The sequence below is a fragment of the Melanerpes formicivorus genome, unplaced genomic scaffold, assembly GCF_026170545.1.
Source record: "Melanerpes formicivorus ecotype bairdi unplaced genomic scaffold, bMelFor1.0.p_v2 SCAF_11, whole genome shotgun sequence".
Taxonomy (NCBI): domain Eukaryota; kingdom Metazoa; phylum Chordata; class Aves; order Piciformes; family Picidae; genus Melanerpes; species Melanerpes formicivorus.
Genome location: NW_027142363.1, coordinates 12,620,808 through 12,636,140, shown reverse-complemented (window position 1 = coordinate 12,636,140; position 15,333 = coordinate 12,620,808). Strand labels below are relative to the sequence as shown.

Below are 15,333 nucleotides of genomic sequence, written 5' to 3'. Positions count from 1 at the left end.
CCCTCTCCGGAGATATAGATGCGTTCCTGCCCTGCTCTGGCAGGAGGGGTTGGACTGGATAATGTTTGGAGGTCCCTTCCAGCCCCTGAAATTCTGTAGCTCTGTGTTCTCCACTAGCAATCGTTCATTTTAAAGCCCCCGCGCTTAGCCGCGTGACAATTTGTAAGTTTAAGCCTCTGACTTTGTAACTCCTCCTGTATATAGTTTCAGCCGCAAGCGTCTGGTCGAGTCGCCATCTAGTGGACAGCGACAGAACTGCAGCTTCGTTCTTTAATCAAAATTAATTCTGTAAATATTCTAATTGCGTTCAAATTTTCTATATGAAACCAGTTATGGGATATATATATATCACAATCGGGCACTAGAACCTGTACATAAAATAGTGATTAATATGTTATGTATATATTATATTAATTAAAAATTAATTATCCTATTTCTAATTTCATAACCATACATTAATAACCTTTTCATCACATTCATTTCTGAAGACTTCTTGTCTTCCCTGCAGATCACTTGAGAAGAATAAAACTTTTAGTAGCTTGGTACTGATCCTAAAGTTTTCCAAATGAAGGACAAATTGGATGAGAGCAACTTTTCAAATATCTTTCAACAGAACAGAATAGAGGTTTAGTTTACATAGAATCATAGAATCAGTCAGGGTTGGAAGGGACCACAAGGATCATCTAGTTCCAACCCCCCTGCATCTTGTTTTACTTTTTAATCATGAATTGAAAACCAAGGTTTGGTATTTTTTCCAGCACTTCTACCTCTCCGTTTTGCCCTTTCATCACTGGGAAAATATATATATAAATAAATAAAAGGGAAGGGAATGATAGAAGGAAGAAACTCAAGAAAAAACAAACGCCATCAGTCTTTGCAAAGCAGTGTTTATTTTTCTTTTGGTTCGCTGGTTTGATTTCATTCAAAAGTTGTACAATTCTCAAATGTTGAAATAAGGCTTGTTCCTTTAATTCATTGCCAGAATTTGTGCTCTGCTCGTCAGTAAAAACCTCCCAATCAGCTGGAGTACAGTTTAGATGGAAAAACCTCATGCCTTTGCTTCTTTGCAGATTGCTGCTGAAGGAAAACGGAGTGCTGGGCCTAGCTGTGCGTTAGCAACCAGCTTGCTTTACCCCATTGCCAGCGAGCAAGACCTGTGCTTGGGTCTGTCACATAAGATAACTAAGGGCTTTTCAGGGATACTGTAGCATTTAAGGCTGCTGCCTGGAGAATCTAGCAGTGAGCCATGCAGCGAACCTCTGCTCTCCCAGCCCTGTTCAAGATCTCTCACTAGAAAATTCAGTTTGTAGGTGGCCTCTCCTGTGTGTGGCCAGTAAAATCACTGAGTGTCCACCACCGCGATGAACCTCTAAGAAGTTTTTAAGGCTCCACGGGGCTTGTAAAATTTAGATACCTACTTATACTCAAACAGCATGCTGGCACAGATGAGGGATACTAATTTGCTTTCATGAGGTTTAGATGATCCTTGTGGTCCCTTCCAACCCTGAATGATACTATGATACACTGGAGGAAATACATTGCAGTTCGTTACCCTGCATTTGATTTTGTCTCAGCTTCCTTTTGGAGATACTGCATTGAATGCAAATTGTGTTTAACCTTCAAGTTGGCAGGTCATGCTGAAGACTAAAATACTGAAGCTGAGAAATGTCTTCAAACTTCAGAGTTTTCCACACAAGTGATTGAAGAGCAATTGGCAGAGTAACTGCCTGACTGTATCTGCCTTGCACGCAGCAGGTGTTGACGTGTGAAAAATTGTGTGCAAAATGATAATGAAAATATTTAGGTAGAAGCAGCACCACACAGAAGACTGTTTGTGCTATTAAGCATTTGGAAATCAGTAGCTCCATCTCCACAAACATGCCTTTAAATAATGGAACATGATCTCTGCCCTGGCATGGGATCAAGCACTACGAATCTGTCTAGATTTTACATCTTATTGCATGTCAAGGCCACTCAAACAGCTGCTGATACTGTTAACACCACAACTTGCTTTCTGTCTTCCTTTATCTCATCTGATTTATTCTACAACAAATTGGTTTTTTTAAAATGCTCTTTTAACAATAGAATAACTCAAATGGGGACAAAGGTGTTTTGTTAAAACAGGAGGTTTTAAAAAGAGCCAGACTCACTCAAAATGTGTAGAAGACAGATTTATTTACTGTGGGATTGTGTGGATACTTTAACTCATCCTATCCAAGAGCAAATGAACTGCCTGCAGTTTTAGAATCATAGAATCAATAAGGTTGGAAGAGACCTCAAAGATCATCAAGTCCAACCTGTCACCCAAGACCTCATGACTACAAAACCATGGCACCAAGTACCATGTCCAATCCCCTTTTGAACACCTCCAGGAATGGTGACTCCACCACCTCCCTGGGCAGCCCATTCCAACAGCTAACTACCCTCTCTGTGAAGAGCTTTCTCCTCACCCCGAGCCTAAACCTCCCCTGGTGCAGCTTGAGACTGCGTCCTCTTGTTCTGGTGCTGGTTGCCTGGGAGAAGAGACCCCTGTAGCCCTCCTGGCTACAACCACCTTCAGGTAGTTGTAGACAGCAATAAGGTCTCCCCTGAGCCTCCTCTTCTCCATGCTAAACAACCAGCTCCCTCAGCCTCTCCTCGTAGGGCTTATGCTCGAGGCCTCTCACCAGCCTCGTTGCCCTTCTCTGATATGCTGGGTCATTTTCATGGCTTCTCTACCCATATCTCCTCTCTATGTTGCCAGAAATATGCAAACACCAACCATAACACAATGGTTTAGGTGGCATAATTTTGGGAAGGACTGTGAACAACTTTGCATGAGTAAGAGGGAGAAGGGAACCACAAAGCATTAGGTTTCAAAACCATCAGTCACCACAAGCATTTAATCAAATCTCCTTCCAAGCAGTGTCAGATTTTAGAGGAAAAAACACCTCTGATTGTTGAGTGTCTGAGTCTTTGTTTTAACCTTCATCTGGCAGTACTGGAAGTGCAGGCATGTGATTCCAATGAAGCATATGAAAGAGGGGACAGGGAAGGGGAAGATTAAATGAATTACCTGAAGCCAAAAAGTTTTGTGGTGTCTATAAACCATTGACATGGGCATAATATAAATCAGCAAGATGTTTCAGACAGAGTTCTCACCCTTTTCAATCAGTAGGGATGGTTAGGGATGAGTTGCTGCTGAGCACTAGCACACCAGCTCCTGAGTTGCAGTCAACCCCAAACACAGGCACACGAATGTCATGTTTGGATTTGGAAAGCAGGGCCAGGCCTCGGGGTGGTCATTACTGTGGGACCATATGGAATAAAAGGGAGATATTCATTGTAAATGACACGTATTTTACTTACATTCAGTGTCCCACAGGTCATCTGCACCTGGACACCCACCCAGTCTTTGTGTTTGAGGTGGCAGACCAGTACCACTGATTGTCAGGTGCTGGTACAGCTCTTAGGTTCTTTGCTGGTGACAACAAACTTTTCTGAATGTGCTCTTTGTACCTCTGGGTCTGTCAGGATCTTTAAGTCAAAGACAAAATTCCTGCTTCCCATTGCTCTGTTGTTTTCTTTATCAGAATGGTTTATGGCACCCCTCCTGTTCCACCTCATTGCTTTACCTTAGCTTGAGGCTTCAGTTTGTCCTTTGCCTTCTTGCTCTGAGGTCCTTTGAATTTACTTCTACAATGCCCTGTAGCAATTAACCTATTTTTTCTGCCGTTGTTTTTCTGTTTCTTCTAGTGTTTCACATGCACATTTTATTTCATCTTCAGCAGCTTCTTCTGTTAGAAATATCATGACCTGTGTCAAAGAGCATTGCTCCCCGCAATGGCCAGGCATGATGTGGACATAGATACTGTTCCCGCCAACCAGCATGGCCACCCTGTCTCCATGAGATAGAAAAGAACTGTATGGATGTGAACCACACATTGTGTGCTCAGCACCACAGAATATCCCAGGCTCTCTGTTACTTACTGATGATAAACAGCCCTAACTGTCTTTATGGTGAGAAGTCAATGAGAGCCAGGAGCTGTCTCATGTATTTGGACTGCTACAAGAGCTACCAAGTAGTGTGGGCAGTCCTTGGCTGTTTTGAACCATTCCAGGTGCATCTCCTCAAGACCAAACAGTTACAGATGTGACCAGCCCCAAACCAGTATGGGTGTGGGACACTTTATATTAGATGGTTCAGTGGCCAAGGATTATGTGCTGGCCCTTTGATTTTTTCATTCATCAGTAATAGGAACAACCAAGATGTATTGCTCCTAAGATCTCACTGCAAGGGTGTGACACACATAATTCCTCCAAACCAAATGCAAGTTGGTTTACATTTTGCCCTGTATTCCTTAAAACCTAGGCCACTGTTGCAAGGAAGCTTACCAGGAAATTGGCAAGGAAATAAAACTGAAACACTGTTCAAATTACTCATTCGTTTTTATATTGTCTATTTAAATTTATAAGGCATATGAAAAGAGCATACAGAGTTCATTTTTTAATATATATTATATATTATATATATATAAGTATGTATTTGAAAACATAAAGTAACAGTTAGTAATCTGTGACAAGTGACTGCTCAGCTACCAACCCCAATATGAGAGTTCATAGTTGAAAGGTGGGGAGGGGAAAGGTATTGTGTCTGTTTTCTCCAAAGGCAAACAATACCTGTGCATTTGGTATTTTTTACCAACAGTTGTGATTATAACACATTTGCATCAGAACTGTGCAGAGTGTACATGAAGACACCACAGGCAATATACCTGACACTGATACCATTAACTAGTGCTGGATTAGAAAGCAGGAGTCTGTTTGACATGGGATAGGATGGATGAGTAGTCTGCATGAGTCTCTCTTTTTGTCAGTATAGGACTTGTAAAGGCTATTTCTAGCCATTTTCACATCTATTTTGTACACACAGGCAAAATCCATCAGAAGAAACTTCCAGGTGACCCTGTGACTAAAGCATTGCACTCTCCTATGTACTTGATGAGGGCATGCTCAGCAGAATGCAGATGTGGATGTCACCTTTCATAGTCCATACATCTCAAACAGTACACACCCTGATGCCAAGCTAGAGGGGGTTTCTCACCAGTACTGACTGCCTTGAACACAGGCTCATGCAGGCCTGGAGCAGTTCATCTAATTCATCCCCCACTTAAGGCAGGAGGTAGGTCTGTGTTGTTCCTGATAAATACCTGGCTGCCTATCTGTAAAGCTCTCAGCAATGAAGTCCTCGCAGCTGTCCTGGGAAAGCCGATGTGCTGGAGCTCGACCAGGAAAAGGAACTACAAATGGACTGTTTCTTTTTTAAACTTTCTTCTTCTTCTCCTTCTCTTTGCTTTCCAAAACCAAATGAGAGTCATGAAAGGATGGCAAAGAAATCCTACACCAGTAGCTGGAGACAGATGCTCACCCCTTTCTTCTTTCTACAGTGACAACCAGCTCTGGCTCTCCTGCCTTGTCAAATATTTATCAGATAGTCCATAGACTAGTGACAGTCTGTATCGCTATCTGTCTATTTTTGGGAGCCCCTGGAGGGAGGTTTGATGGGTTATGCAGCCCTGAGAGAGGGGAAGGCAGGATTATTTATTTAAGTTCTGGGGTTTTTTTAATTTTAATAGCAAAGAAGACTCACACAATGTGAAAAGTTATTCTGTGTCGACATGCCCTGCAGGTATCTAGCACAGAGGAGAGGGCTTCTGGGACATCAGATGTGGTCTCACCTACAGGCTGGCCTCTCTCCTAAATTAACCAGGGTGCTTGCATGGGCACCAGCTGCTGGCTTGAGGCCCTCTGAGGCTGGCAGAGAAGCTAAAAGAAACTCTCCCAGTAACTGTGAAGTTTGGCAACAACTGTGAAACAGAGATCAGAGGCAGCAATAATGACAGGTTAAATGTGTGTTAGAAACAGGGCTATTTCTTCTCAAAATTCAGCCATTTAGCACAAGTCACTAGTCTGTAATATTGCTATCATTGCATGGCCTACACTGTTTTCCCTAACTTCAGTGAATGCTTTGATATTGACTGATGCCTTTAACTTGGAGTGCACAACAGACATTCATGTGTGCAGACATCTGTACGGCCACACAGACATACACACACCACCTAATTAAAGAAGGAGAAAACAATGCTACACAATCATTAGAAAGGAAGGATTGGCCAATAGCAGAACTTAACATTACACTGCAGCATGTATGCCAGCTTTTGGGGCTTTTTTCCATCTTGGCTGGGGCCCAGCTGAAAAATCTCAGAAGCAAGAAAGCAGAGAGGCATCTTCTGGTTACTTCATTCTCTTTGCAACGTCCACATACGCATACTCGATTTCTTGATCGGCAGGACAAGTGTTTGTAAATTCATCTCTTGCATAAGCATTGTTCAAGTACCTGGAAATCCCTGTCATTTCAGGTGGAAAATCAAAATTCCTGTATTTTTTTGCAACAACCTTTTATCAACAGGGGAAAAAGAAAAAAAAGAAGAAGAAAATAATCATTACACAGGACCCAGAAGTACTCTTTGTGCACGTCGTTAACTTTCAGTGGGTTAAGTCTGCTATTGTATGCAGCACGGGGCGGGGGGGGGGGAAGGGAGAAAGAGAGGAAAGGCAAAACAAAAAGGGAAGACACTGATACTGATACTATGATATTATGATGAAATTAGTTTAGACCTGTCTTGTTTCTAAAACATTCTGCCATGGTGTTCCTTTGTTAAAGGCACCGCCTCAAATGGTCACACTATGATACTATGATACTATTATGATACTATGACATGGGATGAAGATGGCTGGCTAACAAGCTAACTGGATTAAAAGGATTTCTTTGGTATAAATAATCTGCTAGAGCTATGCAGAGCTATGTGGACCAGTGGACCACACCTGGTAACAGATACATCTTAAACCAGCAAAGGAGCTGGCATAACCCACAACTAACAGCTTAACCTTACTGCCTCACACTTGGATAACTTTCACTGAAACAGGAAAGGAAAACTTGAATAGAAATACTAGATTTCAAATGGCTAGGGAAAAGAAGTCTTGGCTAATACCTAATCCCTCCTTCAGACATGCACCTGACATAAGGTGATCCTCCCTGCATTGGCTCTGCTGACCTTTGCTACCTCTTGAGCTTTACTGTGCCCCAGCTCTGTGCGGGCGTGGGAAAGGGCTCACACCCTTGCTGCTCTCTGCAATAGGTTCAACCAGGACATCTGTCTGGGGAAAGTTTTCACTTCTGGAGGTATCAGAAAGCAATTCAATCCACTCTTCCTCTGACAAAACAGTAGCCAAAAAAGGTAATTTTCTGAAATGACTTTGTGAGTTATGAAAACCAATGGATTTCTAGTGCGGCCATTTATCTTTCAGAGCTTGATGAGATCCAGAATAGCCTAGGGACAGGCTGTGACAACACCCAGACATCTCAGTCATAAGGACTGTTAGGTGTGTGTGTGTATGCTCCACAGACCTGCAAGAAGCCTTGGTGGGAAGGTGGTGGCTACCCTACCAACATTATTTGTGCTAGTGACATTCAGCAAAGCAAAAGTTTTGGATTAAAAGCAGGCAAGACAGGTTTGAATTTGAATTGGCATGGGCAAAATAATGATACTTCTCTACAATCAGAAGCACTTTGCACAGGAAATGCAGAGGAAAGCACTTCTCTACAGCACTGAATACAGCACTCATATCATACTTGTGAAAGGCTTAGCAAGTGCAGTTGCAATCCAGATACAAAAGCAGATATTCTAGCTCCAGAGTCATCAATCTGAGGATCTGCCTAGCTGTGCTGTAATGAAACGGCCTTGTGCATTAGCACTGTGAACTCACACAGTGACTATGTGGCCTCAGAATAAAGGATTCCTCCACCTTTTAGAAAAGAACTTGAACTTCTGTGCCACCCCTCCTCTCCAGGAAGCTAAAACCCAAATGCAAACCTTGATTATATGGAGCTTTGGTAGGAGGTTGCAATCTGCTAAGGTGAGCTCATCTCCATCCAGGAATTTCCGGCTGGAAACGGTGATCTCCTCAGTGCTGTAAGCATCAATTTCATCAGGCAAGGGGCTATTTAAATAGTTGTCCAGCTTCCTCAGGGCTTTAAGCAAAGATTTTTCCAAATCTAGGTTAAGACAATAAAAAGATCATTCAAGCCTGTACCAAGGTCTCTCTGACACCAAGCAGAAAGGTGACTCCTGCATCCTGTCTCCTGGCACCAATCCAGCTCACAGACACTAGGCCATGCCAACTCCTGCAATTCCTTTATCCTAAGCTTAAAACTTAATGCTGGGATAAGAGCTCTAAGTAGCTAAAGGGAGTTCTGAGAAAAAACAGACTGGAGCTTAGTTACCAGAAATGGCTCCTCAGGCACTGCTGCAATGTGTGCTTTTGCAGAGCGGGCCAGCCCAGCCCAGTGGCTCTGACTCTTGCCTTGGCCCAGTTGCAGGACAACAAACCACTGGGATGCTGCTTTGGGGTGTACAGGAAACCACAGTCCTGTGCTTTCAGCTGAGTGCACATGAGTGGGGTAAGGGCAGCAACACCCAGCAAAGGTTGGATGGGGGTTTTGTGGGCTGGTTAGTGCCTGTGTGCCACTGTGGAGAAGGGAAAAGGGAAAAGTAAAGGGAACAGGGCTGAGAGCTGGAGGCTAGAGATGATTTAATGCATTGCAGTAACAAGGGTCCTGTTCTAAGGAAATGTGCCATGGGCCTGGAATCCTCATTATTCACAGAAATGGAGTAAGGTCTGAAGAAACAAGGAGAAGCTGGAGTTGATGCTGCCATGCTGACAGTGGTATCTGCATAAACTAACTTTGGGAACCCTCAAATAAGACAGTGAATATGTGCAGATTTCCACAGCCTTTGTGCTCTGGAAAACAGCTGTTTAACCTGTATGCTAGAATTGTAGAGCTCTAGTTTCTTCCAGTGACTACCAGGGCTGACAAAAGGATTTCAGCACATACTTTCATTAGCATCTTTTCTTGGGTTCTTTATGAATGCAGAGAATTTTGCAAACACATCATTTCCTGCAGAGTTAGACTCAGGGTGGTTTGGTGCAAGTTTGGGATACCTGAGGAGTTAAAAGAAACAAAAAAGAAGTTATGTATCTAGCCATTATTTTCACCTCCACACAAGACTGTCAAAGAGAACCCTGTTGAACTGAAAAAAAATACTTAGCAAGGGCATATTTAAACATAGTTTAAATGTGGATGACCTCCTTTTCCTCAGGGAAATGACTGCTCCTGCCACGAGGAGGAGAGGAGGGAAAGTCCCTACCCACACTAGCTGCTGCTCCTCCCAGCCTCCCCACCTGGCCCATGTGTAAGCAAGCTCAGAACAGCCAGTCCAGCAGCTGTTGTTGCCAGGGGCACATAGGAAGGGGAAAGTGGAGGGGAGCAGCTGCTTGACCAGTTAAAGTCAGGTTTGGCTGCTTGAGAAGGGAGTGCTGCAGTGGAAGCTGCTGTCCTGAGGGAGAGAAGGTGCAGAGTAAGGCACACAATGCTGCTGCTGGCTCCAAAACCAAGACCCCAGTGCGTGCCAAGGTGTGCCCACCTGGCCACTCAAAATGAGCCCCAGCATGTCTGCTGTGTGGGAGACTTTCACTGCCCTTTTCTCCCAGCTACCTGCTCCCAGTAAGCATAATTATTTGTTTTGTGTGAAGAGGGAAACCTCAAACACACACAAGTGGAGGAAAAAGAGGTCAAGTTTCTGCAGTGGCATGCAGGTTTCTGCACATGCTTGCGGCAGCAGGGTGAATTTCGTGCCTCAGGAATGACTGTGGTGGCACAGCAGTGAACTCAAGGCAAAGGCATGAGCAGCAGGAGGATCACAGCCAGCAACTCAGGAGCACCCCAGGCACAAGCTCTGCACAGTGCCAGGCTTCAGTGCTGTTTCTCACCAGTCAAACTTAGCCCTTGCTGCGAGCTCCACCGTGGTGGCCAGACCAGCCTCCCTCAGCCTCCCACACTTTTGTGGTCTTGACCCACCAAAACTGAGGGGATTTGGTCACTGATGTCTGTCAAGGGCTGTGAAGGGCTAAAAGCAAGAGAAGGGACCACGAATATGGTACCGGGGTGGTGCTAGCTTCTCTTCCAGGAACTCCTCAATCTTATTGACGTCGGTTTTCACTTCACCGTCAAATGTCATGAAGGGGGGGTTTGTCCCTGGGGCAAGGTTCTGCAGGTCAGCAGGCTTTCTGATGGGAGGAAAGAGATGGGGTTAATCACAACAGGAACTATATGTGCAATTTCTGCACTGAATTGCAGTGAACTGCTTCACCTTTAAAACAGCAGGCTGCTCGGTGGCTGTCTCACAAAGTTAAACCCAGCCAGCTGCCTCACGATGGTGGTGCAAGAATTCAAAGGAGCCTGCATTTGAATGTGCTCTGAAATGCCTTGAAAAAAATCCAGCCAAAACTTCTCTATTATGTTACAGAGACTTACTGCAAAACAGATTAAAATCTCAGCTGCCTCAGAGTTAGTCCAACTTCTACTAGTGAACTCTAAAGAGGAAGCAAGCATCCAGACTGTTAACACAACGCCAAGCCACAGCGTGGGTTTCAGATTTATCAGAAGTGAGTCACCCTTTAAAATCATCACTTTGGAAAAGTTGGTCTGAAAAGGAGAACTCTGGTTACCATCTCACCTTTTCAAATCCACGGTTGTGACATTAAATATGACACCTTTTAGCCAGAGAATCATAAAGAGACGCTGTGAGAACGGGCAGTTCCCAATGCTTTCCCCATCACTGCCGGCCTACAAGCAAAAAAAAAAGGAGAAAAAAAAGGTATAGGTGTGCATACATCTGTGATGACAGCAAACTTCCATAACAGAGGCAGTAGGAAAGCAGAAAACCTCTATCTGCTGTGAGTAGCATAGCATGTTACTCATCTGACCTGTTGGAGAGCTGTGAAGGAGAAAAAGACCTGCAGGTCCTAGTGGATGGAAGGATGACCATGAGCCAGCAATGTGCTCTTGTGGCCAAGACCACCAATGCCATTCTGGGGTGGATTAGAAGGGGTGTGGTTAGTATGTTGAGAGAGGTTCTCCTTCCTCTACTCTGCCCTGGTGAGGCCACATCTGGAATGTTGTGTCCAGCTCGGGGCCCCTCAGTTCAAGAAGGCCAGGGAACTGCTTGAAAGAGTCCAGCACAGAGTCACAAAAATGATTGAGGGAGTAGAACATCTTCTTTATGAGGAGAGACTGAGGGAGCTGGAGCTCCTTAGCTTGGAGAGGAGGAGACTAAGGGGTGACCTCATTAGTGTTTATAAACATGTAAAGGGTAAGTGCCAAGAGGATGGAGCCAGGCTCGGTGATGCCCAGTGATGGGACAAGGGGCAATGGGTGGAAGCTGAGGCATAGGAAGTTCCATGGAAACATGAGGAAAGATTTTTTCACTCTGAGGGTGACAGAACACTGGAACAGGCTGCCCATGGGAGTTGTGGAGTCTCCCTCTCTGGAGATACTCAAAATCCACCTGGATGCATTCCTGTGTGGTCTGGTATAGGTGATCCTGCTCTGGCAGGGGGGTTGGACTGGATGATCTTTCCAGGTCCCTTCCAGCCCCTAACATTCTGTGATCTCTACTAACGCATACTTTCATGCAAAGGTTCTTTATATCCTCCTCCAAACATGCACATAGATATGATGATATGATATAGTTTTTCATTAAAATGCATTATGAACTTTGCCATGAGTTACAAAACAAAACTGAAATTACAGCAGTCCTTCCAGAGGAAATAGTCTCCACCTCATTTGCCTCTGTGACTATAAATCTACCCAAATCACTGCAAGACTAAAACAAGTTAAATCTTTTTATGATCACTGGAAACAAACAGAGTGAAATTTGCCAGCCTAAATTGAGTTGTAATGTCAAAAGCAGTTAAGGGAATAAACAGAATAAATCAAATAATTAAGAATTTCAGACTAAACAACTGTGGGGCCCCAGTGCAGGAGGGAAGCTTTGGTGGTAAGCCTTGCTCCAGCTGAACTGGAGGGACTAGTGAAGCACAAATGCTGCACCCCCCTGACTAATCCTTCCTCATTATAGACCAAAGACTGCCACTTTGAAGACTGAAGTGTGGCCATACCCAAGTCAGGTAACCTTGCTTTCTGTGTGCTCTGCAGTGATGGTCTTTCCTTTTTGGCCAAATGCATTGTCAGGTGTTAGTGCAAACCACAAGAGGAGCAACTCACTGTATGTGTGGTCACAGAAGCATTGCTCTTGTGTACTTTGTGTTGCATTTTGTTAAGAGGCTTTGATAAAATGAGGCAGTCTTGCATAGTTGGCATTGGTTAAGTTAGGCTTTGCAGAACATTGTTTAATTTTCAAGGCCTTAATACGATTCTCCTATAGCACAGCATCAAAACTTAAGATTAAATGCAAGGGCAAAGAAGTGAGAAACCAGGTGCATCACTTCGCTAATAGGTTAGTTCATTAAGGTTTGCAGACCTTATAACCAAACAAACAACACACATTAATGAAACCAGTTCTGCCTGCTCTTTCACCTCCCTCAGTGCTATCACATGAATCTCAAATAGAGTAGAAAGTTCTCTGCAAACAAACATTGCTGTCGGATCACTTTACAAAGCGCTCACCTTCACAAAGAGCTCTATGGCTGGAAAAGAGCACCTGGTCTGGAGCAGGTAGGCTTCTGCTGTGGAGCTTGAGGGATGCATGAGGAGGGATGCTCTTATGGCTTGATAAACTGTCTTATTCTCCCTATCAACTCCAAGGATCCTCCTCTGATCAGTCTCTGCTGCTGGCTTTCTTGGTAGCGAGAACCAGAGCAGCCTATTGCCTTAAATACTACCAGGGGATGAAAACGTTTAGAAACGCTAAAACAGCTGGGGTACTGTGTTAGGAAAGGCTTGTTTTGTAGGTGGCAAAAATGAAAGCTGGTCAAAAGCTACTATTGTATTCTTCCTCCTACTCAGAGCACTGCTTTCCAGTGCTGTACAGTTTACAGCAACAAGAAGATAGAAAACTACTGTGTATTCCATCAAAATGAGACCACAAATGCTGCCAGCATGTGTTTGGAACAGAGTGAGATATGTGACACCACCATTTTGTCTCTTATTCCTCTAATGTCAAGTTTTGGAACAGAGTGAGATATGTGACACCACCATTTTGTCTCTTATTCCTCTTATGTCAAGTTTTACCCACCCCTCAAGGGAAAAGGGGCTGCAACACAGCCCAAGGGTATTGCTGTGACCCCTCAGTGATAGCAATGGGCACCCCCCACCCTCTGCTAGGATGCATGGAGGGGACAAGCAGCAGCCAGAGGACGTTGTTTCAGATGTGCTGTGTCTGGAAGAGGCAGGCAGATAGACCTGGGGATGAATCAACTCCCATCAGCTTATTTCCAGCCACCCCTCACTGTGGGAGTGGAGGTTCTGCAAACACTTCCCAGTCTTCTGCCCTCACACCAGCCAGCTGTTCACCCATGATGTACTCTTAGGCAAAGTCCTTGAGAAGGACACTGCAGGGACAGTAGCTCAGCCTGGCATCAGCCTGTGCTTTGGTGGCTTAAAGAGTTTATCACAGAGGAATTTCAACCATTAAGCCAAGTCAGTAAAGAAATAATCTTACAGCAACAGATTGCCACAGCCTGGGGCAAGAGAGTGTCTAGAAAAAAACAGTTCCTACAATTGATTTGATATTTCCATTCAGCCTTTGATAGGAGAAAAAAATATCTCATCAGGGTTTGTGTACCATTTAGGAATATTCCAGATAGCTCTGTGATCAGGAAGAGCTATGTGATCAGGAAGAGCTGTGTGATCAAGAAGAGCTGTGTGATCAAGAAGAGCTGTGTGATCAAGAGTGACAGCATGGTGAACTTTTTCTAATCAATTAAATACTAACATTTTGGCTGTCTCTGACTTTTACTGCTGGAGCTAAGGAAACACAGTTGATGCTTCATTTTGTCCCCTATCACCTTGGTGACAGTATATTGCAGGGAGGAGATGCAGCAGCCCCAGCCTGCTGAGGAAATGACCATAGGTAGAGTCAGAGATCCAAGTCACGACAGATGTGTTACCGTGGCAAACGCAGGCACGGAGCAGGCACTGAGTCCCAGTTTGTCATAGTATCATAGTATCATAGTATCAGTCAGGGTTGGAAGGGACCACAAGGATCATCTAGTTCCAACCCCCCTGCCATGGGCAGGGGCAGCCCACTCTAGATCAGGCTGGCCAGAGCCTCATCCAGCCTGGTCTTAAACACCTCCAGGGACGGGGCCTCGACCACCTCCCTGGACAACCCATTCCAGGGCTTCACCACTCTCATGGCGAAGAACTTCCTCCTCACATCCAGCCTGAATCTCCCCCCCTCCAGCTTCAATCCATTCCCCCTAGTCCTGTCACTACCGGAGATCCTTAGTTGGCATGGCATACAGGGCACCAGAAAGCTGAGGGACTGGCAGCTGTGGGGATGTTACAGAAGCAGCCTCCTGTCCTAAAACCTAAAACATTCTGGAAATGTTTTAATGCCCATACCTCCTTGAGAGGAAAATCGAATGCAGCACTGCTGTTTTTCTGGTTTGCAATGGATAAAATAGCAAGCAGCAAATCTCAAACAGCAAAGCTCTCAGCCTTTTACCTTCATGCCTCACACCTTGCTAGTAACTTTACACAAAAAAAATCAAAAAGAACACCAAAAAAAAAGAAATCCACAGTCCAACAACAATAATCCCACAAAACAACGACAACAAAAACACCTACATCTGAATACCAAGACATTTAATCAAATGGGGGAATAAGTATCACTGATTACAGCAAAGGTCTGCCAGCCGTAATGACTGAGATGACTGATTGTTCATTTGGTACTTTTTGACTACTTCTATGGGCTAATTCTGATGGTGCTAGTTCTGATGGTGCAGGGGACACAGTCTCAAGCTGTGCCAGGGGAGGTTTAGACTCGAGGTGAGGAGAAAGTTCTTCACTGAGCGAGTCGTTCGTCATTGGAATGGGCTGCCCAGGGAGGTGGTGGAGTCACCGTCCCTGGAGGTGTTCAAGAGGGGATTGGACGTGGCACTTGGTGCCATGGTCTAGTCATGAGGTCTGTGGTGACAGGTTGGACTCAATGATCCTCGAGGTCTCTTCCAACCTTAGTTATACTGTGATACTGTGATACTGCTGAACACACCGATGAAGTCCAAAAGTGTCTGATCTTCTGTGCTGTCTCCCCTCCCATGCTGCCTACAAGGGGCATTAACAAAGCACTACTATCTTATCTATCTTCCATGCAATGCAGGTAACAGTCTCTAGTGAGGTGCTGCAGTGTTTGCCTGCCTGGCTTTGCTGTCTCCTGTGGTTATGGTAAGCACTTGGCTAGGTTGTTTCCTCATTTCTGATGTGGCCAC

At 44.6% G+C, this 15,333-nt stretch overlaps 1 protein-coding gene across 1 annotated transcript in view; it reads right to left on the bottom strand.

Moving 5' to 3' along the window:
• Positions 1-883: 883 nt before the first annotated feature.
• The window catches only part of CLIC6 (chloride intracellular channel 6), a 40,398-nt gene continuing 25,948 nt past the window's right edge, over positions 884-15,333 (bottom strand). Inside the window, exons 2-6 of the mRNA XM_068144574.1 lie at positions 10,617-10,726; positions 10,042-10,167; positions 8,936-9,042; positions 7,914-8,095; positions 884-6,435 (exon numbers count right to left, since the gene is read on the bottom strand). Coding sequence (XP_068000675.1) covers positions 6,274-6,435; positions 7,914-8,095; positions 8,936-9,042; positions 10,042-10,167; positions 10,617-10,726 — 687 coding nt within the window. The 3' untranslated portion in view covers positions 884-6,273. The remainder of the gene's footprint in view (positions 6,436-7,913; positions 8,096-8,935; positions 9,043-10,041; positions 10,168-10,616; positions 10,727-15,333) is intronic.